Below are 23,334 nucleotides of genomic sequence, written 5' to 3' on the forward strand. Positions count from 1 at the left end.
TAAGCATTTCTTTTTATTGTAAAATAATTTACTATAATCTTTAACATTATTTTCTGATACAACTAATTTATTACTATGATCATGATCGTGTGTATTTGGCTAAAGTAATTTGAGATTATATTTAGAAGAAAAGTTCAAAAAAAAAAAATTATAAGTCATGGTTTATCCAAATAAATTAAACTTAAAATTGTTTTTTTAATATAATATACAAGTGTGTCTAAATGAGATTTGTTAAACATATTATATTATTTACTATTAGACTGTCCACGTATATTATTTTCACACTGTTCAATTTTCGACATAAGAGATATCTATTAAAAACATATTAAAATCACATCAATAAAAAACTAAAAGATAAATAATAAATATATAAGATATATATGTTAAAAAACATATCATCTAAAAATTAAGTTCACAAGTCGACAAAAGAGGATATCAACTAAAAATTAAGTCCACAAAATTAAGTCGAGAAAGAGGATATGGAAAGTGGTATTCAAAGTTGGAGGAAAAACATTAAGGAAAAGAAGAGAGGGTGAGGAAGAAATGAAGAAGAGTAAGAAAGAAAAAAGTCAAATCATAATAATTACCAATAAATTTTACTGATAAATATTCGATTCTCGATAATTATCGATAAATTTTACTATTCATCGTAAATAAAATTTGTTACTGACATTTAACCAATAAATTTTTAACTGTCAATATTTCGATTATCGAATAATTTTTACTATTAATAACAGGGTATGTCAGTTTTCTTATCTACTTATATTTCTGTTTCTGGAAACTAGTGAATATATATATATATATATATATATATATATATATATATATAGGTATAGATAATTTAAGAAAATAATTAAATTTAAAAAATAATCAAATCGAAAAACTGTTAAATTTAAAAACGTTTGGTAAGTTATTATTTTAATTTAAATAAATAATTATTTCTCAAAAAGATAGAACTGAAAAATAAAATGTGAAAACCAAAATAGTGAATTTTCTTATAAAGGTATAGATAAACATAATATTATAGAACTAAAAATGTCAAAAATAAAAAGCCATAAAAACGTTTAAAAATATTTGTTTTCTTTATTTTTGATGTGCTGAAAAAAGTTATTATAATAAACACACAATTAAAACAGTACGGATAAAACCCTTAGTTTATTTAATTTCACCAACTCACGTGTATTATTTTCTTTTCTTGGGACGAGTAGTCCGCACAAGTTAAAGAATCAATGAACTTGATATAACTTAGATTGATTTTTTTTTGTTAAGTATCAAACATGATTAATTAAGTATTTTTGTTATCAATCTATTAATATCATATATTTATGAATATAAATCTAATTTTGTTTTATAATACACTTTGATGGATAATTTTTATAATATATTTTTATTTATTTGAATAAATAGTAAGTTATGAATTTTACATATTTTTATTATATTGGAGTTGTGTAAAATCATATTTTTCAAAAATACTCAAATATAGAAATAAAACAATTATAAAATACTTTCATGATTTTTATTTTCTATTCTTTGTTTTTGTTTTATTCGAAAACCATATAGACATGGATTAAGAGTTTAGATTATTGTTGGTTTCTAACCTTGACTTTTGGCTCTTGATGTATGGTAGAGGACCAACAAAGTCTTATGAAAAAAAGTCAGCATAAATACAACCATAAAACAACTCATTTATTTTTTCTCAACTTGTGCTATTTACGCTAGCCCCGCCCAAAGATATCATTGCTTTATAAGTAACTAACAAAACATGTGTGCTACGCGATATTCCTAGTTTATCACAAAAACATGGACCAAACCATCAATATTAGTGTTACATGCCACGACTCCCACATAGAATATTGCAAAACTTTGTTGTCGTCCCACTTCAAGCCGAAAAGTTAAGCAATTCGGTAATCATCGAAACGCAAGACAAACCCAACGTAAACGCGTTTCCGAACATTACTCTGCTTCTTGACCTTTTTGCCTCGATTATCGTTACAACTTTAACAGCATGTAATGGAAAACAGAGAAGATATAAAGAAGTTACAAACTTCGAAACAAAGAATACTTTTATATTTACTTTGAGTATTATTTCAAAAACTATATAACTAATGCCAACAATTTATAAAAAAAAAAAGTATATTTCTTTATGGTATGAAGAAGAAAAGAATACTAAATGAACTTTACTATTTTCACACTTATTCAGAATAATAGTAAATTTCATTTAGGTGTTTTCCTTTACGGAATTATCTTCATTCATATTTGTTGATAGTCATAAAGATAAGAGTTCTTGGTATGGAAACATTAAAAAGGATGGAGGTTGTTGAAATTTGGTTTTATTACATAACTCGTTAAGTAGAGTTATAGGTTTAAGTTGATCTTTACATTATTCTGAATTTAGTATTAACAAATTAGGTAAAACTCTAACCTCGCATTCACACATGGTGGGAAGAATAATTTAGTAGGGACACACCAACCGCAATCAGTGCAAACAGAATTAGTCTTTAGATCATTAAACTAAAGAAAATCTCAGGTAAGAACAGAGGGAAAATAAGTAAAACTCTAAGATAAGGTAGTAAAATTTGCACCTTCATTCTGTCCACTTATAAATATACCTATGATAATTCCTTACTTGCTGGGTTATTCTTTTTTCTACCATAATGATTTCCAAGATGTTCTTTTTTCTCCTCTTGCTAGCACACCTTCAACCAGAAGCATTGGTGAAAGGAGACGTGACTTTGATAAGGAAAACCTGCAAGAACACCAACTACTTCGATCTATGCTTCTCCTCCTTGAGATCCGATCCAAGTAGCAGCGACGCAGACCCAAAGGGCTTGGCTATGATCATGGTTGGGATTGGAATGGCCAATGCTACTTCCACTTCTCTCTATTTGTCCTCTCAGACTCAGTTGCTTGGCACTGCCAACGATTCCACCAAAAGGGTGGTGAAGGAGTGTGCAGAGAAGTACAGCTATGCCACCAATGCCCTCCAAGCTTGTGCACAGGATCTGGCTAATGGGGCATATGACTATGCTTCCATGCACATCGCTGCAGCTTCTGATTACCCCAATGTTTGTCACAACATGTTCAAACGTTACCAAGGTTTGGTTTATCCTCCTGAGTTGGCTCGTAGAGAGGATGGTTTGAAGCGTATATGCGATGTTGCTCTGGGGATTGTTCAGAATCTTGATTGCTAGGTTGGCATGTGAGCCACTTATTGTTACCTGGTGTTTGTTTATTTCTTTCAGTAGAAGTTGTTCTATGTAATTTATTGGACTATTTTGTATTTAGGGGTCCATTTTTAACTCGAATTTGTAAAAACGTTTCTCAATTTCTTTTTTTGAGAAACAGGGTAAGTCGTCGGGATGAAGGACGACATTCAAGGTGAAGTCGTCCTCCTTCCAGCCAGTTTCATATTTAAAAAAAAAAAAACAAAGTCGTTAGGGACGAGTTCGGTTTCTAGTCATGTCCACAGTGAAGTCGTCTTCATGGTTGACGACTTCATTTTTAGGTTTTTTTTTTTGAACAATAAGTGGTAAAAAAAATAATAAATTGGAATAAAAATAAAAATAAACATTAATATATTTTAACATTGATTAAAAATTAAAATACAATAATTAAATTAGTAGAAATTAATAAGACAATCATCTATGTCCTCCAATTCCACATGTTGGTCGTCTTCTAGGTTTGTTGGGTTGTCTTGGTGGTTGTTGTTGTTGTGGTTGATCATCATCATCATGATCATCATCTTCATCTTGATGACTTTGGGGATTTTGCGGATGGTGAACTGTTATGTGTGGCGATTAGGAAGGCATTGGCGGAGGATAAAATGACATTGATGATGAAGATCCTGCATAATGGGTAGATGGTGGTGTCATGGTTGTGGTGCCAAACATATGTGATGGACCAGCACCATAACTTGACTTATGCGGGAAGAAACCATATGAGGAAGGGATGTTTTGGAATGAGGTGTTTGATGGGTTGCTAAATTGAGGATGCGAATGTCCAAACATTTGACCCTGACCCATAGGCGACTGTCCCAAAAATTGGTAGGGATAATGTATAAAATCTGGAGAAGACTCAACATGACCAGTGTAGGGTTGTGAAGCAGGCTGGGAAGGTTCTTGTGACATATCATACTGTAAAATAAATAGCAGGGTTATTGCCATGAATTAGTATGCATGATAAACAGATGTACAACATTGTAGTAAAACTAACCTCATCGCCAGAAGATTTTGTCGATGGAGATATATAGCGGATTGTGTGGTTTGTGTACCACTGCATGTACAATGTTTGATCACGCAAATGGTCGTTTCCACTGAATGGTGTACATTGAATGATCCGATTTTGTCGATCATTCCAAATTGCAATCCACTGGTGATGATGTGCTACCCAATCTCTATCATTTCTCCCCCTCAAGTCATCCTTGTGAACCTGATTCAGGTTAACCGGGTCAGGCGGAATGTTTTGTCTTAAACCAAATTGACGCATGACCCTATCCGCCTTATGGATTTCTACTGTCGCGAAGCAAATTATAGGGATTGTTGCTCTGGACACTGGAGGGATGTCAACCACAATCAATCGACTAACTTCATTTTGAATGTAAGGCCTCCACAAGAACTAAAAAAAAATATTATAGACATTAATTTCAAATGTTAAAAAACAAACATCTTTTAATTACCTTAACTATTACCTGTCTTGTACGTATTTGATCAAATCTCAACTGAAATTCACTAACTGAAATTGAAACTGGATTTGTCCGATGCGTTAGGTTCATCCACCTAAAAACAAGTGTGCCCATTTCAAGTTAGTTAAATTACAAGAAAAAAAATAATTTAAAAGTTAGCTTTTACCTTCTTCAAACGGGGAAACCATCCTCATCAGCCACCTCATCATCACTTAAAGGCTGAAGTTGTGGAGTTATAGAAGTAATCCTCTCCCAAGCCCAACATTGTAACAAAATCATGCATCCACCAATATTTTCTTGGCTTAGGTGAATACCATGATTTAGGCCACGATATAGACAGGCCAAAACTGCAGACCCCCAACTATAATTCCTGACTACATTCAAGTCAGCTAGCTTAAGTAGATACATGACATGTACCCTAACTACAGGCGTGTCTGGCATTAAAATGCTTCCAATCAATGTTAGAATGTAAGCTCTCGCATATTGAGCAATAACATTATTGTTTCCATTTTGTGGAAGCTGTTGGAAAGTATTATTTAACCAAAATACTCTAATTGAGTTCCCTCTTACCACCGTCGGTGGTGGAATGACCCTTAGATGTTCATGGAAGGTGGAGAATATGTCTTCAACCGTAGTGGGACCAATGACCACATCTTTGTCTATCGGTAGGCCAAGGAGAACGGCTACATCCTTTAGTGTCACAATGGTCTCTCCATAGGGAAAATGAAATCTGTGAGTTTTTTATCTCCGCCTTTCTAATAAGGAAGTGATGAGGAAGTGGTTCACATCCATGTCTGGAGACTGGAATATACAAGGCGTTTTCGAATCCAGCCTATTGAATTAAATTTATCACACGTGGATCAATTATGTCTTAGTTGTTTAATATCCAAACTCCAGCTCTTCTCGGTCTAAGAACTTTTTCCCTCCCTTCCCATAAGTCGTGAGTGATATGTTTGTGCTGAAGTCGGAGTAGTGACATATCCCAAGGTTGGTGTCCATTTTGTGCCATGCTAAACGTGACAAGAAATCAGATTTCAAAGAGAAAATAAATTAACAAAAAAGTTAGAACATAAGTCAGGAAATTAATTGCAAAAAAAATTAAATGTTAAATAATGGTAACTAAAATACGTAAACCTCGAAAGTAGAAGCAACAAAATAAGTGTTGAAGTCTTGAATCCTCTCCCAATGCGCAAGTGGAAACTATTTTCTGCCAATTCAAGCACAACACAACAAACCAAAGTGATGAATTTGAACCAATGCTAGCATTTTATTGACGTGAATCTTCATCAATGTTGGTATCCAGCTGTCCTCATTCAATTATTTTTCAATGCATTGATTTTTTCGTTGAATGTGGTTGTAAGGACAATCAAATAAAAGCTTCAAAAGATGCCAAAGGTGCCACCAATTTAGACCATTGCATGCAAATTTTATATTGTGCATGGCATAGGGAGTAGGATGAATCTCTGAATTCCACTATTTACCCTGAATCACGTGGTGGAGTGCAGGCTCTCACAGTAAAAGCAAATAAATGCGTGCGCATGATAGTGTTAGTGATTTGGGGAAGGCGAAGTCGCCATCAATGTGGACGACATCCAATTGAAAGTCGTCATCAATGCGGACGACAACCAATTGATGTCGCTAGGCCACCTGACGACCAAAGTCGTCCTGACATGCACCAGTTTCAGTTAATTGAAGTCACTTGCATTAAATATGACTTCATTGAAATTTTTATGACAAAGTCGTTGATATTAATAGCAGTTTCTGTGCAGTAATAAATGTGTTAACTTTGAATGCGATTGTTACTGGGCACGAATTAGGGTTTTTGGATGCATAATTAATTATTCAATGCACACCTATTTTGAATCTCATATTTATTTATATTGCGTTCATTAACACCTATTTTACTAACCTGCGAGTTTCATTCAATATTTTCTTACCTTAATATTATTATTCATATGTTCACCAAATTTGCACACAATGGTCGATCAATCAATTCAATGTCCTGATATTTTGTCTGATTTTAGTGAAGATGAGATGGTTACCAACCAATACGCAATCCCTACAACGGATCACGGTGGCTCATCAAGTCACACCTCATTTGAAGCTTCAACTCCAATGAGTAAAAATTCACTATGTATCGACATGTCTTTTGACACAAACGAGACCATAGTGTCATATATCAAGCAATACCATATCGATAATGGTTATAGATTTGTGGTTGTTGAGAGCAAATCTAATAAATTTATATGTCAATGTGTCGACTACAAAAAAAGTTGTCTGTGGCGTTTACGGGCTGCTTATAGCAATCGGAGTTTCAATTGGGAAATTAGAAAGATTGACAGATCACGCACGTGTTTGTCAACCATGCAACCTGCAGATCATGTCAATCTTGATTCCAACCAAATTGGTTCTATTGTGATGATACCCGCAACCTCACTTACGTTTTAAAAATACTATATCTTAGAACTCTACAAAATTCTAGTTTCTTCATCTCTTTAACAAGTTTGAGGTGAGCTGAGTATAAAATTTGAATCTTTTGTCGATTATGAGTCAAAGTGGTTTCAATTCTCTCAATTAACGGATTATACAAGTTGAGTCATTTATGGTGAACTTATCGCAACTCACTTACATTCTAAAAATACTATATTTTTTAGCTAAAAGAAACCATAATATATATGTCTCTTTCACGCCTCTGAAGAACCCAAAGCAATATTCAGTCTTTGATTCACTGTCGCCATCACCACCTCTTTCACGACCGATGATTGTTTGATCTTCTCTCTATTAGATCTGGCCACATCTAATTTGGTACTACGCACTCCTTTGTTCTTCTCTACTGCTCTTTCACCACTCCTTTGTCCGTCTTCCTAGATTGTTTCTATGCATTTTTAAATAATAATATTAAAAATAATAATAGTAATATTATATAATAATAATAATAAATAATATATATATATATATATATATATATATATATAATAACATTGTTATATAATAATAATGAGATTATTATTATTATTATTACAAATAGTAACAATAATATATAAGAATAATAAAAATAATATTACTAATAATATTGTATTTATCAATAATATTAATTATAATAATATCTAATAATAATAATATACAGTAAAAATAACAATATAATAATATTATTAATAATATACTATATATATATATATATTATAAAACCAATAATCATATATAATAACAATAGTAATGTTATATAATAATAATAGATTGAAATGGTCCAAATATTTACTTACTATATAATTTTACTTAAATTAACACTTAGGAGAATATATTAAAATAGTTGAAGGAAAACACGGTACTTTAAATATTAAATACTAAATAGTTAAAAAAATAGTTGTTGGTTTCCATAATTTTTTAAAAAAACTGTAAAGTTTGAAATAATAGTTTTTAATCATTATAGAATATGTGATGAAATTTGTTTATGACATATGAAAATATTTTTTTTATTTTTCATGTTTCTAATACTTTAAATCTTTATATATTTAACATTAATAATTTTCTTACCGGATTAAAATTAAAATATTTTTATTTTATATAGATTAGAAATGTATGTAATTTTTCTTGAGAACGAGTTAAATGTTAAATGTTTTGGTTACTTACGAAAACTTCGTATCTTCAAACAGAAATCGGAAAAACAAAACAATGATGTCTTCTATGTTTAGTAGATATCGAGACATCGTGTATTCAGAAAGTTTGTTTTGGAAATCTCATTCCAAAAAATTTGTCCTAAAATATATTTCACATGTTTTTTTTTTATAATTATTTTGGAAGTCTCATTCCAAAATTCTCTTTAAAAAAATATGAAAAACTCATTCCAAAAAGGTTTTACAAATTTAATTCGAAAGTCACTCTTAAGAAAAAGTTAAATGAGTAGTTTGAAAATTTGAATAGATGCATGAAGAAATTGTGAGGGTGTTAGAAGAAAAAACCGAAAACACTATCAAAGGTCTTTTTTGGAATTCCAGAACATAAAGATGGTTGTATGATAACATTATTTTTCTTTTTAGACAGTAAAAGAGTTAAATAAGATGATAGTTTTTTTTTGAGTGAGTTAATTTTCTCTCCATTAAACTTTTTATTTAACTTTATAAAATTTGAAATAACTGTTTTTAGTCGTTTTAAAATATAAGAATTTTGATATTAGTTCTTAAAAATATTTTTCTTCATTTCATGTTTCTAAAACTTGAAATTTTATTAGTTATAGACTTAATAATTATATTTTTCACCGAACCAAAATTAGGACATGTTTATTTTTTAAGGATTGAAGACATATTTAATGTTTTTTAATAAATTGTAAAACTAATTTTATTTTTCATTCTTATATAAACTATATTGTTCTCAAATTTGAGACACAAAACAAAATGTATAATTATACAAATAAAAAGATTATTGGTAAAACATGTAATTGAATTGAAAGTTAAACATTCAATTATTTATGCTCATTCAACCAGAAAGACAGGATTTACTTAATATATAATTTTACTTAAATTAAACCAAGGAGAATAGATTGAAATGGTTGAATGAAAATGCGGTACTTTAAATATTAAATAGTAAGATTTAGTTTTGGTTTCTATGATTTTTTAAAAGTTCTGTAAAGTTTGAAGTAATGATTTTTAATAATATATGCTTAAATTTCTTTTTTAATGTATACAATTAAATTTCTAAAACTTGAAATTTTTAGTTAATTATAATATTTAACGTTCACATTTTTCTTACCTAACCAAAATTAACATTTTGTTTATTTTATAAGGATTAAAAATGTATATAATTTTTTTCTTGAGAATGAGTTAGTTAAATGTTCTGGTTACATAGGAAAACTTAATATCCCTTCAAGCAATTGAAAAAACAAAACTTAATGGTTTTTTTTAATGTCTAATAAATATTAAAACATCTTTATTGAAAATATAATATGTTTGGTAAATATTAAAACATCTTTATTAAAAATATCGTTCAGACCATCATAGATATAATATAAAATTTTTAAAATTTTAAATTTTAAATAAATTTTTTAATAATAAAAATGTAAAATTAATATTTTAAAAATATGAACTACAAAATAAAATATTAATTAAAGTATAAATCTAAGTTAATTTTTTTTCTTTAAAATACAAGTTGCACAAAGTTGTACAATTAGCTTTACAAATAAAAATTAAAACATTGTATGATTAGTTGTGCGAAATAAAAATTAAATCATTGTATGATTAGTTGTGCGATAATTATGCTTTATAGTTAAGCTAAAACAAGACATAAATCACGAGCATACTCAAATGATTTCAAATTTGAGTTGAGTTGACTATAAAAGTTAAATTCTTTGTCAATTATGAGTCAAAGTATTTTCAACTTACTCAATTCAATTCACATGTTATACAAGTTTGAGTCAGGTTATGGTGAGTTGACGCATAATCTACTTATGTTTTAAAATACTATATTTAGAATTAAGAAAAAATCCTAATTTTTTTGCCATTTTCACTCTATGTTTGAGCTGAGTTGAGTATAAAAATTAAACATTTTGTCAATTATAAATCAAAGTGGTTTTAACTCACTCAATGATTATATGAGTTTGAGTAAGGTTATGGTGAGCTGACTCGCAACTCAGTTACGGCTCAAAAGTACTACATTCCAGAACTTAAATAAACTAAGGGTGACAATGCGAATCAGGCTAACCTGTTTAGGCCTGTCCCGCATAAAAAATGTGGACTGAAAAGTCTGGTCTCTTTGGCATAAGTTATGGCTTGCGAGCCCATGAACCTTCTTTATTTTTTATAATAAAACTTTCAATGTTTAACAAATTGATAAACTTTAAGAAATTCACGAAATTAAGCAAAGACTTTGGAGAGTTGAATGATAAATTAATAATTCAACATTTTCATTGATCATATTCATATTTGTACTTTAAAATGCATAATGTATTCTTCAATTTTTAGTACATTCAAAAAAAAATAATAATAATACATCACACCTATTTTTTCCACTCATACCAAAATTTAGAATGTTTATGCAAGAGTCTTTAAGAAAGTAACAAATACACATAAGTGTATTTTTTTTTTTTGCAGGTCGAAGATCAACCCGCGCGGGCTGCAGGTTATACGGACCAGCGGGCTCAATATCTCAGCCCGTCATACCAAGTCCAGATTACCACCCCTAAAATAAACCCTAGTCTCTTTACCTCTTCCATACCTTTAAAGGACTCAAAGCAATATTCAGCCTTTGATTCTCCGCCGTCACTAGTATCTTTTCTGTCTATTAGATCTGACCACATCTGATTTGGTCCTAAGCTCCTTTGTCCTCCTGTGTTGCTCTTTGCTTTTTTCTCTGCTGCTCTTTCGCCACTCCTTTGTTGTTCCTACATGTCTTCTCCTCTTTTCTTGTCTACGGTTTGTAAGAAGGTTTGTAAGTTAATTATTATTTTTTAGTTTTAGATGAGTCAGTGAGTTGACCAACTTAATTGATAATTTAATCCATTGATTAAAACCAGTCACAAAATTTATGATTTCCCATAATTAGTTAAGTTGAGTTTATTTATTTTTAACCCTCCTGAAATTATATGTATAAATAGAGTTATTTGTGTTAAAATGATTCAACTAAAAATAAAATATCAAACAATTTTTACTTCATTCAACTTAGAACACAGTTTTACTTAAATCTCTCATATTCCAATATATATATATATTAAAATGGTGAAAAAAAAAAGACAATAAAGTTGACAAACATGCATGTAGTTTTTTTTAATCTGTTTGCTGATTTTAATGGTGCTGTCTTAAACAAAGTAAAGAAAGAGTTTGATATGATATAGTGTAGGTTAAAAAAAAAAATAGAGTGGTGTAGCTAGATTGCATTTCCCGCCAAACTAGAAGGGGAGCGCGAAACTCATTACTTCATTTTTTTCATTTTTTCCATGTTGCTTCTTCTTCTACATTCTAAACCTAAACCTTCGAATCGGAAGAAAATGAAGGGTGGCACGGTTCAGATTGTCTGGCACGAGAGAAAACCTGTCTTAACCCTCGATTTTCACCCTCTCTCCGCCACTCTCGCCACCGCCGGCGCCGATTTCGACATCAAGGTCTCTCTATTGCTCGCTTCACTTGTGATTAGGGTTAATTATTTGCTCAATTTTATTCGTTTTCTCGTGTTTGCAGTTTTGGTCGATAAAGCCCTCGGGCACGGAGAAGCTCCCCTTAGTTTCCTATCTCAGTAACCTCACTTATCATAGCTCTGCAGTGAATGTTATTCGCTTCTCATCTTCTGGTAATTTCAATACGCCCCTTATTTTTCCCCTCCTACAATCTTTATGTAACAAAATTTCATTGGATCAAGTATGTATCAAGTTAATTCACTCGCGTATACTTTCGTTATCACCGAAATGGAGCCGATTGATGAGATTTGCATTATTTTTCCTCGCTTATTGTGCTACAAGAAAGGGTGTGGAGATTTCTTTTAGTGACAACTTCTATTTCTGATTATTTTCAGGGGAATTGCTGGCCTCTGGTGCTGATGGTACGACCTTGGTTAATAAATTTTAGCTTTATAGTTAATGTAATGCGGCAATGATTTGTCTGAATCGGATTTTATTTTTCTTTATCCAGGAGGGGACCTGATAATATGGAAGCTAAATTCTTCCGATACTGGTCAGACATGGAAGGTTATGAAGATGTTACGGTAAGGCATTTGACTTGTCTAAACGAGCAGTTTCAATCACATAGTTTAAAAGCTGAAGATTGTAAAAAAGTTAAAAGAAAAACGAAAGGTTGTAGAACAGATTTTTCATATTTTAGCTGCCTGATGTTTGTCAAATTGAATTATACCACAATTTCCACAATTTATTCTGGCAGCGAGTGCCAAATTTGGGTTTATGCGTTTTCATTTGAAATATTGGTATTGAAGTAATTCTATTTATTTCTGGAAAAATACACGTGTTTGGAAAAAAAATGACCTTGTCTCAACAGATGAATTCGGAAAAAAAGGATTACAGGACACCATTAACTTCAGTTAAAAACCAAAGCTCCAGGAACCATCGTAAAGACCAATCACATTATTCTTTTCAGCATTCATGTTTTACTGCATTTATATATTTCTGGCTTATAAGGGATATTTTTATGCATTAGATCTCATCTCAAGGACATTTTGGACCTGCAATGGTCTTCCGATGCCAAATATATCATATCTGGATCAGTTGATAATTGTTGCATTATATGGGATGTTAACAAAGGTAAAAAAGAAAACACATTACTGTCTTTGATACACTTGAATCGTGGCACATGGCAGTTGATATGTTGTACATGATTCTTGTTTGCCAGGAACTAACCTTCAGACGTTGGATGCCCATGCGCACTATGTTCAGGGGGTTGCATGGGACCCTCTAGGGAAATATGCTTCTTCTCTTAGTTCTGATAGGACTTGCAGAATTTACATGAATAAGCCTCATAAATCAAAAGGCACTGAAAAAGTTAATTATGTTTGCCAGCAAGTCATTTCTAAGGCAGATCAGCCATTATTTAAAAATTCTCAGGTTAGCATATAATGGTGATATCAGTCTTTATTTGTATCATTTATGGTTGTAACATACTTGAACGTTAGGCTTGATTTTCTTAATGTAGGATACAAAAATTCACCTCTTCCACGACGAGACATTGCCATCTTTTTTCAGAAGATTAGCATGGTCTCCTGATGGTTCATTTTTAGTTGTGCCTGCAGGTATTAGCTTTGAGTTCGAGTTGATCTTGTTTCGATTAATCTTACTTTTTGTGCTACTTCTAAGAATGAGCTCTTGTTGAGATTTTTCTGGAATCTGGCCAGTTTTTGAAATTTTCGTAGTTTATTATCTTTTATTTTACAAGGAAGTGAATGAGTGTCGAAGTCAAAGACGAAATTTTTTAAATTTTCCCCTTGTTTTACTTGGCATAATTTAATTGCCTCTTATTGGTTGACTCATATTGGTATCTTTCTCTCACCCGAATTTCTGCACAGTATTTATTACATGCTCTGTTTCCTCTGGGTAACTTTATGTTTCCCCATATTTCAGGTTCTTACAAAACTAATACTGCATCTGAGGCTGTGAATGCGGCTTACATAATTTCTCGAAAAGATCTTTCTAGGTAAAATTTCCACTATTTTATCCTTTTCAAGTGCAGGAGACATTATGCAAGTTTTGATGAAAGTTACAGAAGTATGCGTTTTGATGTGTTTATTTATTTGACCTCATATACAGGCCTGCTAGACTGCTCCCCAGCACAAATAAAGCTGTTGTAGCGGTCCGGTTCTGTCCCATAATTTTTAAACTTCGGGGAACGAACTCTCTCGACTCAGGTATCTGTGTACTTGTTTTTAATGAACAACTATCATATTTAAATGGTTTTTAATCAAGCCAAATAACATTGTCCGATCTATACACTAATCCTCACCTACTGCTAGATTGTCTTCTTATAATTTACTTGTTTGAGTCGCATGGGAGTCGGCTTAAATCCTACACTTGCACTACCGATTAGTATTTACTTAAAATCATGCCCGTCTTGGAGAATTTCTTGCTCAAAGTGGTTTTTGTTTAGTGCAGTTGGGGTATTCAACCTCCCATATCGCATCATATTTGCCCTAGCCACTTTGAATTCGCTGTACATTTATGACACCGAGAGCATATCTCCGTTAGCTGTATTAGCTGGTCTTCACTATGCCGCAATAACAGATATTACCTGGTAACTTTTATTTGCTAGCAATTCCTTTTTAGGTTTGAGAATTATAATTTTTTAGGGAAAGGTTTGTTTATCTCTAACTGGTATTTGTTCACAAGGTCATCTGATGCTCGTTATCTGGCATTGTCATCACAAGATGGTTTCTGCTCTTTGGTAGAATTTGAAAATGACGAACTTGGATCACCTTACTCTTTATCTGGTAAGCTGCCATCATTTTTCTGCTGTCATCATCAAGAGTCCAATGTTTCTTAATTACCTTATTACATGTTTCTCTAGAAGGAAAAGTCGAGGAGGATAGTAAGAGTACTGTACAGACAGGCAATAACACTGCCACTGTACCAACTGGGAATTTTGGTGCAGTTCTATCAGAGAGCAAGGACATGGAATTAGAAGCGCGGGCTGGTGCGTCTGGGAATATAGGTGCTGCAATATCAGAAAACCAGAGCACTGTTACCCAAGAGAAGCCTGACAACATGGTCATCGAGGCAACTGGGAATGTTGAAGGGGTTATAGCCAATAGTAGGAAAAATGAAGCAGAAGAGAAAACCGATGACATGGTTATTGAAACAACTGGAAGAATTGGTGCTGCTGAATTAGATAGAAAAAGAAAAGCTGAACCAGAAGATAATGCAGCGAAACAGCCATGGAATTTGGGTACAGTTAGTTTTGGAGCTCAAGACAAGGCTGGGCAACAATTGTCCAGTTCGAAGAGTACACCCTTGTCTAATAAGCCAGCCAGGAAGCGTATTACTCCAATTGCCCTTGATCCATGATTTTTCAATTGCTGAGAAATTCCATCCATGTCCGTCTTTGTACATCTTTTTGTGCGCCATTTATTCGGAAGTCACACGTTTCCCCTTCGTCGTTTTCATTGTTTTTGACCTATTCTGTAATATAGGTTCCAATATCATAGTGAAAACAATCTTCATCTGGAGACTTCTCTGGACCTCTTTTTCTTCTCTTGTCCCATCATCAATGGTCGAAAGATTAAATAAGTGCAGGAATGGCAAAGGAAATTAATTGCGAAGTCAGGGTAGATGCGAAAGACAAGCATGACATATCGGTTACATGTATTTATAGATCAGGGATGTGTTTTATTTGCTTATTTTCGATAGGTACACTTAACTGCATAATTTTCTCAGCTTAAAAGAAAATTTTTTCTTCCGTAAGTTGTGCTTTACAAAGTTTCGTTAGAGATATGATTATATTAAATAATGAGATTTAATAGGATAATATGTTTTTTATTGTTTTGTTTCTTCATCATAAATAAAATGTGCATGTATAACTCACCATATTATATTTTTCTCAAATTTTCTCTTCTCAATATTGTAAAATAAAAGCAAACTGATATCCTTGTGGAATGTACACTACCTTTTATGGACGGTAATTGGATTTCTTTACCTTGTGCATCCATATTGTGCACCGTTTTTTTATTTTCCAAGGTTATCTAATATTCTAAAACATGTCGAGTTATCCATATTTACAATTGACTAGATGGGTCTCCAACCAATCTTTGATTGTTCCAAATGCAATGTATTGTGTAAAAAACATATAGATACGAACATGAAGTGTCTGAAATTCTGAATAGGGGTGATCCCGTGATTAATCCTGTCAAATGGTGCCGTTCCTCCATTTTTCACAAGGCCGATAGAAAAAGTGAGAAACAGCATCGATTTAAACACAAATCCATTTGAATAAAGCGCAATTACATAATTAAGACAGGGAATCTGAAAAAAAGAAATTGATTGATCTATACTCTCCTTCTCCTTAACTTTTTCCTATGCAGAACAGTATTGTCATGACTAAAACCAAAAATCATGACATGCAACTCAGACAATACCTTTACTGATATACAAAGAATTGGCAAATTAAATAATTACTTCCTGTTTAATTTGTTTTAACAAGTTGCTATGTGTAATTGGACCATACTTTTACAAAACCTGGTACAGTTGAGTGTTGAAGAAAACCATGGTCGATGGCAGAGTTCAAAATTGAAGAATGAGATGGCTTCAGATTTATGGTGTTAGAATCCGATCCATACTTCTTGGGAGGCATCAGAATTTGAGGTAGGCTTGCGACTACTAAGAGTGTTAGTCTCTCTAATCTGCACCATTAATAAAAACGATGAAGCCCTAGAAGGTATGAGAAAAGTATTCTCTCTCTGAGACATCCAACCTAAAAAAAGTCATATAACTAAATTACATGTATAACATCCGACCTAAACCAAAAGTTATAACTAAATTCATCCGACTTAAGGAAAAGGGGGAAAAATCTCTTTACTGCACGGCATATATATATGACAAGGGAAATTATGTTTTGGCAATTCTTCCTTTATATAGCATTAAATTGACTACTCTTTTACAATAATATAATAATAGTAACATCTAAGTTAATCAACGATGTTTAGACAAATAATTAAATGATTGTTGACTGGTTGTATGACTAATATTGATTATGAATATATGAGTACTCATGAGAATAGATACACTGATACTTCAAGTAGTGTATCCTTATCCTACCCATATCCATATTCGATATTTTAAAATACCTTACCAATACTTATCAATGAAGTATCTAATCCTAAAACAGTAATACTTTCATAATATTGGTCTGTCCGGGGATAGTGGATAGTGAACAAATACAATAATTTATAACTTTTTATGTTGACGTTTAGTACATTTAATTTTAATTTGGATTCACACAATAACAATCATATAATTATCATGTTTTTAAAAACTTCTGCACATTTTTCAATATACATATATTATATATCGCATCTTATTATTTTCAAAATAAGTGTATCCATGTATCAGATACATGTCGTATCCGTACATCATAGGTGGACAAAGATACTCTAACGCGCATAGGTCAACTCGAGGAATGTATGTCTAATTCCTAAACATATGGTGAGTGACTCAACAAATAAAAGTCATGCCAAGTTTGCACACTTTAGCCGGTCATGAATATGTTTAAATCAACCACATACTCCCGGGGAAAACTCAAAAATCAAAGTGTATTAGAAGATAACCGAACTTACCGAGTGATTCAATTTGTTGAAAAGGAATTTCAGATTCAGAAAAAAGTTGGGCCAGGATAATTTCATTCCACATATCAGGTACTCCAGGAAGACACCAGTGGCTACAATCTTGAATAGATGAATTGTCACTCCAATTACCAACATGTGCATCACTCCGGAAAGCAGACATAGAAGTAACATGGAGAGCATTTATAGGAAAAGTAACATTCTTTACAACGTCTAAAATTGTATCTGAAAACAAGCTTTGATCCTTTCCATCAGTTTCTAATGTTGGGTACTGGGTCACATTGCAAATTCTACGAGTAAGATCACTGCATCAACAATAAAGGCTGGATCAATAACTTTTGAAGTGAGATTTCAAAGATAAGAAATTCCAGTGCATGAATAAAAATTCCTATAAACTAAGCAAAGCTACACGTAAGTATATATTTGGGGTGGGAGGAATGATAGGACATAGTTCTTCTAACTTAAGGTTAAAAAGGTTTTACCAAGGAAAGGAATAATTTTAAGAGAAAAGATAGACATGCTTAAATAGAAAATCATGTTAACAGTAAAGTAGGTACCTCCAGTGAGATGGCTCAAAAGTCCTAAAGAAGATGCGTGTTCTATTTTTATTAATCTCTCTCTCAACCCATGATGCCCAAGTTTCAAGTGCTATTCTAAAGGCAGCAGGAATTGACATCCCAAGTTTAAGAGTGCTTCCAACCTGGAAATAACAGCCCCTGTTGAAAGAAAGAAGAGAACCATTTTACAAAGAAACACAAAAAAAAGATTTAAAAATATGAAAATGCAGATTCTGCCTAACAAATAGAAATCAAAAAGCAACTGAATGAACATTTAATGAATAATGAATCTGTTAGGCCTGATGGGGAAAATCAGGGTCAATAGGTTAATGAGTCAGATCAAAAGCCTAGAATCTGGAAGGTATATGTCAGATAAAAAACCTAGAGTCTGGCTTGACCTTTATAAAGCCTAATGTTTATAAGCCTATTTCATTACAAGGCTTTAAAACTGGGTAATAGACTTATGGGCTAAATGAACCAACCTATCACTGAAAAAAACCCATGATTCCTGTGTTAAACAGTCTATCACAAAACAGATTTATTGCTATAATAAACTACCTGCCTATCACACCAGTGATGGTTAAAACAACTGAACTTATCACATCTAACAAAATATTAAAACTAATTCAAGTAAGGAACATAATGGTTTAGATGTTACAGTAATGATGTAGTATTATATATTAAATATTAATATTTTATTAAGAATCATACATTTTAAAAACAGTCTGGTCATATGTTTACAACAGTTTTCTGCTTTTAATTGAGAAGCAAATGGAAGTTAATTTCAAAGTCTGACCACTGATACTTTCTGCATCAAAAGTAGATTCCATTCAATTTCCTTTACCTAACCCCCATCAATTAATTTCACCACTCCTAGGTTCAGACAATAAACACAATTCTGCTAATACAACATGTTCTGATCATGAGTTATATTCAATTTATACAAAATTATGCTTACAAAACAATAGCCACATGCTATTCTCATCCAACAGAAAAGCTGACAAAGAGCTTATACAGAGAGTTTGGAACATTCAAATGAGGATATGCATGTGGAAGCAAAATCTTTATTACGATGGTTTCAATGTCACCCAATTTTGCATGATATAACATAGGTTTTATTCACAAATGAAGTACTCTTGAATTTGATTTTAAAATATAGCAATTGCATAAAAAGAGGATAACTACAAATGAACTAAATTAACTACAAATATTAAAATAGATGTCAAGATGAGATAACTACGTTCTATCTGAAAATAGAATATGGACATAATGTAGTACATGTCTTAATCCAACCTGAAACTACCCACAATTCCCACTAACAGAGAGTGGTCTCAGGTTATGTAGTAAAATTCTTCCCTCCATCCTTCTCTCGTTTTAGAAAATGAGATATCTTTCCTAGAAAAGTCCAACTGTATTATTTAGATGGTAGTCATAATGGGAAAGTAAAAGGAATATGCAATTAAGCATATGGTTGAATTCAGTTTTTCTGATGAATTGCAAGGCTCCGAAGGTTTTGTAAAAGCAGTAAAATATGTGTAGATTAACAGAAGGTTAAGCCACACCAGTTAAAACTTTGTTAAGTTGAGTAAATTTTCTAAAAGTGGTATCAAATATATTTTAAGTTAGAAATTGAAAGAACAAAACATAGTCATGTGCCACACTAACAACAAGCAAAATTTCAAGTACAACTAGCCTCTATTCTCAAACAATGCGATGGCAAGAATCACAGTAATAATCTCCAGAGTCCAGGGATACAAATTAACTGGGTAAGGCAGCCTTCTGGGTTTTTTTTATTTATTTTCAATTGTATGGATTTTAACATTGAGAGGGTACACAAAGACCGCGAAGGATATTGGAAAAAAAATATTAAAATGGATATCATATTGAATAGCAAGTTTGAAAATTTTGGTTTTCAATCAAAGTGATCTGTACAGATGAGATGACTTCACCAACTGGAATAAGTTGGACATTGGTATGGCCATGAAGTGATGGGATCACAGACCAAAAGGAGCCCACACAAAGAGAAGTAGCTACAAGAAGTATGGTCAAAAATTAAGAAAGGGAGCAGAGAAGTCCAATAGATAAGGAGAGCTTCTAGGGGTGTCTTAACTAGAAGCAAGGCTAAGGAGCATGAGGAGGAGCTTCATCAAACCAACAAAGACATGACTAGTGTAGATATGAATAATAATACCTCTTTGTATACATACCTAGTAAGTATTATTTGGTGTTAATCCTCTCTTCTTAGGATCATAGGATTTGGTTAGCTTAGCCTAGTGTGCTTGTACTCTTCTTAGCATAGCTTTGTTTGGTTATAAGGTTGAAAAAGAAATGGGAAGGGATATCTTTGACCACAACCTCACACGCCTACCTTCTCCTATATAATGACAACTCTTGAGATAACTTTTAATGGAATGAAACTTGGGAATTTGGTGAAGAGTGTGATTCTTCTTCTTTTCTTGGAGAGCTCTATCTTAGGTGACATCCCATGTTGCGAACCTAAGTTTTGCTTGTGTCCAAAGAGAAGTGCCCCCTACCTTGTCAAAGTTCCCCAACTTTGTGCTTCCATCTTGAAGCCAATCTTGTTCTCAAAGGTAAACCTTTTTTTCTTGGTCTTTCCTTCTTTCTCTTAGTCTCTTTTGACCTATCTCTCTTTCTCTTGAGATCCTTGTTTAGCCATAGCATATCACACCTATCTATTTCAAGAATCATCACTCCTACACGTTACACAATTTGCCAACCCAAACTATACCAAGATTCAAGATTCAGGCCAAGCACATTGCCTTACCCATTCAATCCGCATCATAATCTGACAAGAGGTATCCAATTCCAATTAGTTTCAATTTAGAACTCCTCCTATCATCACCTTTAGCTTCCGCAACCAAGAACCAACCCTGTCCTTCCAAGAATCAAACCAAATCCATCTTGACGAACCAAGCACCACCTTTCCCTGCTTTTCTATAGTTTGACCGAATCATAACCTCACCAAAAAACAATCCAGAAAACCCACCTAAGTGCAAGGTTCTTTCTTCTCCTTCATCATCTAGTCCTTGAATTTGTAGTGGAAAGATCCACCAATCTTGCAAGCCTAACAAGGCTTCCATCATGAAGCAAATAAGAGAACAATAGCTACTATTGTGAACAATTAGGTTAACTGCTAAAAAAGCTTTGTATCACCAGGGACAAGCTTTTTCCCCCTTAAATAAAGGACAGAACTTAAATCAAGTTCCTTCTGTTCTTCTGAAATCAAACCAAGACATGATTTTTTTTTTAATGCAATATTTATTTAGTGAAGGCCATTTAATGCTGGGAAGGACATCCACATGTCACATTTGATTTGAGAACCTGATGACAAGGACATAAAGAACTTGATCTAAATTTTGTCCCAAAACAAAACCCACTGACAAACCAAATGATAAGAAAAACAGTGAAGGCTGAAAAGCATGGCAATGAAATTAGAATGAACTATAGTAGATATCCTCACAGTAACACATAGCAGCACTTGGGCAGCGGTTTAACATTAAAATGTGAAAGAGAAGGGAAACTTACATATCAAAAAGCTTAGATGGAACCCACCAATGCCCAGTATTGAATATCAGAATATCTGAATTCACCCACTGGTCACTTATATCATCCAACTTGTCCAATAAGAGTGTGGATTTGACCCTTTTTGGTGCATGTCTAGGCATCCTGCCCTGCTGCACCAGAAAAACCGAGCGAAAAAACTCAACGGTGAAATTGAAGGCACTGAACCGAACCCCCAAGAACCTGATCTTCTTTGTTATCTGATTCCGGTTCACTTCATAAACACCTCTCTTATCTTCAACACCAGCCATGAGCATGCAAACCAGAGACTCCCACTGAGTCCTACTCATTGAATCCCCGACAAAAACAATCCTTTTGCTTCTCAACATTTCCAACACACCGCGCACATCAAACCTTGGAATCTCACAACTCCTAGGCTTCCACCTCCATCCAAGATAATCCCTGTCACTCCTCCCATTCCCTACACAGTCGAATCCCCCTTCTACGAAAGGGCACTCTGTGGCATTATACAAGGGGTGATCTTGAACCCGCACCCAGCTTCCATCAAACACATCACAATCTCTAACTGATCCATTGTTGCGCTCAGATGAAAGAACTTGGACATTGGAAAACGCTTGGCTAAGGCTTGGAAGGACGTACATGTAGCCACCTACGGCTACAAAGAAGGAAAGGACAGAGGCAACGATGATAAGAACCTGAAACCTGAGAGAGACACATCCGAAGCGGTTGTTGTTTGTGTTGTTAAGACTGACTCTGGGACTTCCAATGGCGAGGGACCTTCGATTGAAGGAATAGGTTTTGTTGAAGGAAATGGTCCTATTCAGAGCACTCATTGTGACAGAACAGAGCCATCACGCTACGCAACCGATGAGTAAGTTGAAAGGGCAAATAGAGTGACCCAGATGAGAAAGATTCGATTTTGGAGAGAGAAGAAAGAAACCCAGATGCCAAAAATGGATAAAGTATGGAAATACAGAAAAATCAAAGTCCAAGGACAGAAGGAGAAGAGTTGTTGTGTACATTATTATGACATTGTTGGGCACACAACATAACATGTTTCATCGCAACTCCCTCAGTGGTGTTAGGTACTCTGAGACATTTAATCACTCTTTTCTTATTTTATTATATAGAAAATTGTGTAATTATGGGATAGGACCGTTTATTACAGAAGAAAAAACATTGGTCATTTCTATTAAGTATTTTTAACTTAATAAAAACACATGATTGCTATTTTAAAAAAACTTGAGTTTGTTTAACAAGCATTCCAATAACTTATCAATATTTGTGATGATTATTAATTATTGTAAGTATTTAGATTAATAATACTTTTTCATTCTAAATAAATAATTTGAAGATTCTGTTATATTGATTAAAATGTATTCAAAAAATAAAATTGAGTGAAAATATTTAAAAAAAACTTGAGTTTGTTTAACAAGCATTCCAATAACTTATCAATATTCGTGATGATTATTAATTATTGTAAGTATTTACATTAATAGTACTTTTTTCATTCTAAAAAAATAATTTGAAGATTCTGTTATATTGATTAAAATGTATTCAAAAAAAATTGAGTAAAAATATTTTAATTTTTTGAATAATTTCCAAATTATTTACTCTTTACTATATACGTGATAAAATTTTGTTCAATAAATAGTTTAGAAAGTAAAATATTTTTATAATGGAGACTAATGATAATACAAGAGTAAGAATTTATCGATCATGATTAGTATGGGTAGGAAACTTTAATTTTTATTTTTAAATACTTAATACTTACTAAAGAGAAATAAATAATATTTT

The 23,334-nt window shown here is 32.7% G+C and overlaps 3 protein-coding genes across 4 annotated transcripts; 2 read left to right on the forward strand and 1 right to left on the reverse strand.

The window, feature by feature from the left end:
- The first annotated feature begins 2,572 nt into the window (after positions 1 to 2,572).
- Positions 2,573 to 3,578, forward strand: LOC114177364 (cell wall / vacuolar inhibitor of fructosidase 2-like). Its single transcript, XM_028062674.1, has one exon. It carries the CDS (start codon positions 2,655 to 2,657, stop codon positions 3,189 to 3,191), a length of 537 nt encoding a protein of 178 aa, XP_027918475.1. The 5' UTR covers positions 2,573 to 2,654; the 3' UTR covers positions 3,192 to 3,578.
- Positions 3,579 to 11,410: 7,832 nt separating this feature from the next.
- LOC114176304 (chromatin assembly factor 1 subunit FAS2) lies at positions 11,411 to 15,563 on the forward strand. Its single transcript, XM_028061290.1, has 12 exons — positions 11,411 to 11,771; positions 11,848 to 11,956; positions 12,179 to 12,205; positions 12,295 to 12,367; positions 12,814 to 12,917; positions 13,006 to 13,217; positions 13,306 to 13,402; positions 13,731 to 13,803; positions 13,917 to 14,014; positions 14,259 to 14,397; positions 14,493 to 14,593; positions 14,671 to 15,563. The coding sequence occupies exons 1-12, from the start codon at positions 11,607 to 11,609 to the stop codon at positions 15,165 to 15,167; spliced, it is 1,695 nt and encodes a 564-aa protein (XP_027917091.1). The 5' UTR covers positions 11,411 to 11,606; the 3' UTR covers positions 15,168 to 15,563.
- A 404-nt stretch (positions 15,564 to 15,967) lies between these two features.
- LOC114179092 (protein trichome berefringence-like 7) lies at positions 15,968 to 22,617 on the reverse strand. Of its 2 annotated transcripts, none has more exons than XM_028065305.1 (4): positions 21,541 to 22,617; positions 17,995 to 18,153; positions 17,432 to 17,742; positions 15,968 to 16,569 (listed from the first exon to the last, which is right to left on the reverse strand). In XM_028065305.1, exons 1-4 carry the CDS (start codon positions 22,368 to 22,370, stop codon positions 16,418 to 16,420), a joined length of 1,452 nt encoding a protein of 483 aa, XP_027921106.1. In that variant the 5' UTR covers positions 22,371 to 22,617; the 3' UTR covers positions 15,968 to 16,417. The 2 variants fall into 2 exon arrangements, with proteins under 2 accessions (XP_027921106.1, XP_027921107.1); XM_028065306.1 differs by having other exon boundaries at positions 16,066 to 16,498.
- Between the last annotated feature and the right edge of the window lie 717 nt (positions 22,618 to 23,334).

The sequence above is a fragment of the Vigna unguiculata genome, chromosome 3 (assembly GCF_004118075.2).
Source record: "Vigna unguiculata cultivar IT97K-499-35 chromosome 3, ASM411807v1, whole genome shotgun sequence".
NCBI lineage: Eukaryota > Viridiplantae > Streptophyta > Magnoliopsida > Fabales > Fabaceae > Vigna > Vigna unguiculata.

Coding starts and splice junctions, on each gene's coding strand:
- LOC114177364 (XM_028062674.1), top strand. CDS start 2,655: ATGATTTCCAAGATGTTCTTTTTTCTCCTCTTGCTAGCACACCTTCAA.
- LOC114176304 (XM_028061290.1), top strand. CDS start 11,607: ATGTTGCTTCTTCTTCTACATTCTAAACCTAAACCTTCGAATCGGAAG. Junction 11,772..11,847: donor GCGCCGATTTCGACATCAAG/GTCTCTCTATTG, acceptor TCGTGTTTGCAG/TTTTGGTCGATAAAGCCCTC. Junction 14,015..14,258: donor AACGAACTCTCTCGACTCAG/GTATCTGTGTAC, acceptor TGTTTAGTGCAG/TTGGGGTATTCAACCTCCCA.
- LOC114179092 (XM_028065305.1), bottom strand. CDS start 22,370: ATGAGTGCTCTGAATAGGACCATTTCCTTCAACAAAACCTATTCCTTC. Junction 17,743..17,994: donor TTTGAGCCATCTCACTGGAG/GTACCTACTTTA, acceptor TTGTTGATGCAG/TGATCTTACTCGTAGAATTT. Junction 16,570..17,431: donor TCAACAAATTGAATCACTCG/GTAAGTTCGGTT, acceptor GACTTTTTTTAG/GTTGGATGTCTCAGAGAGAG.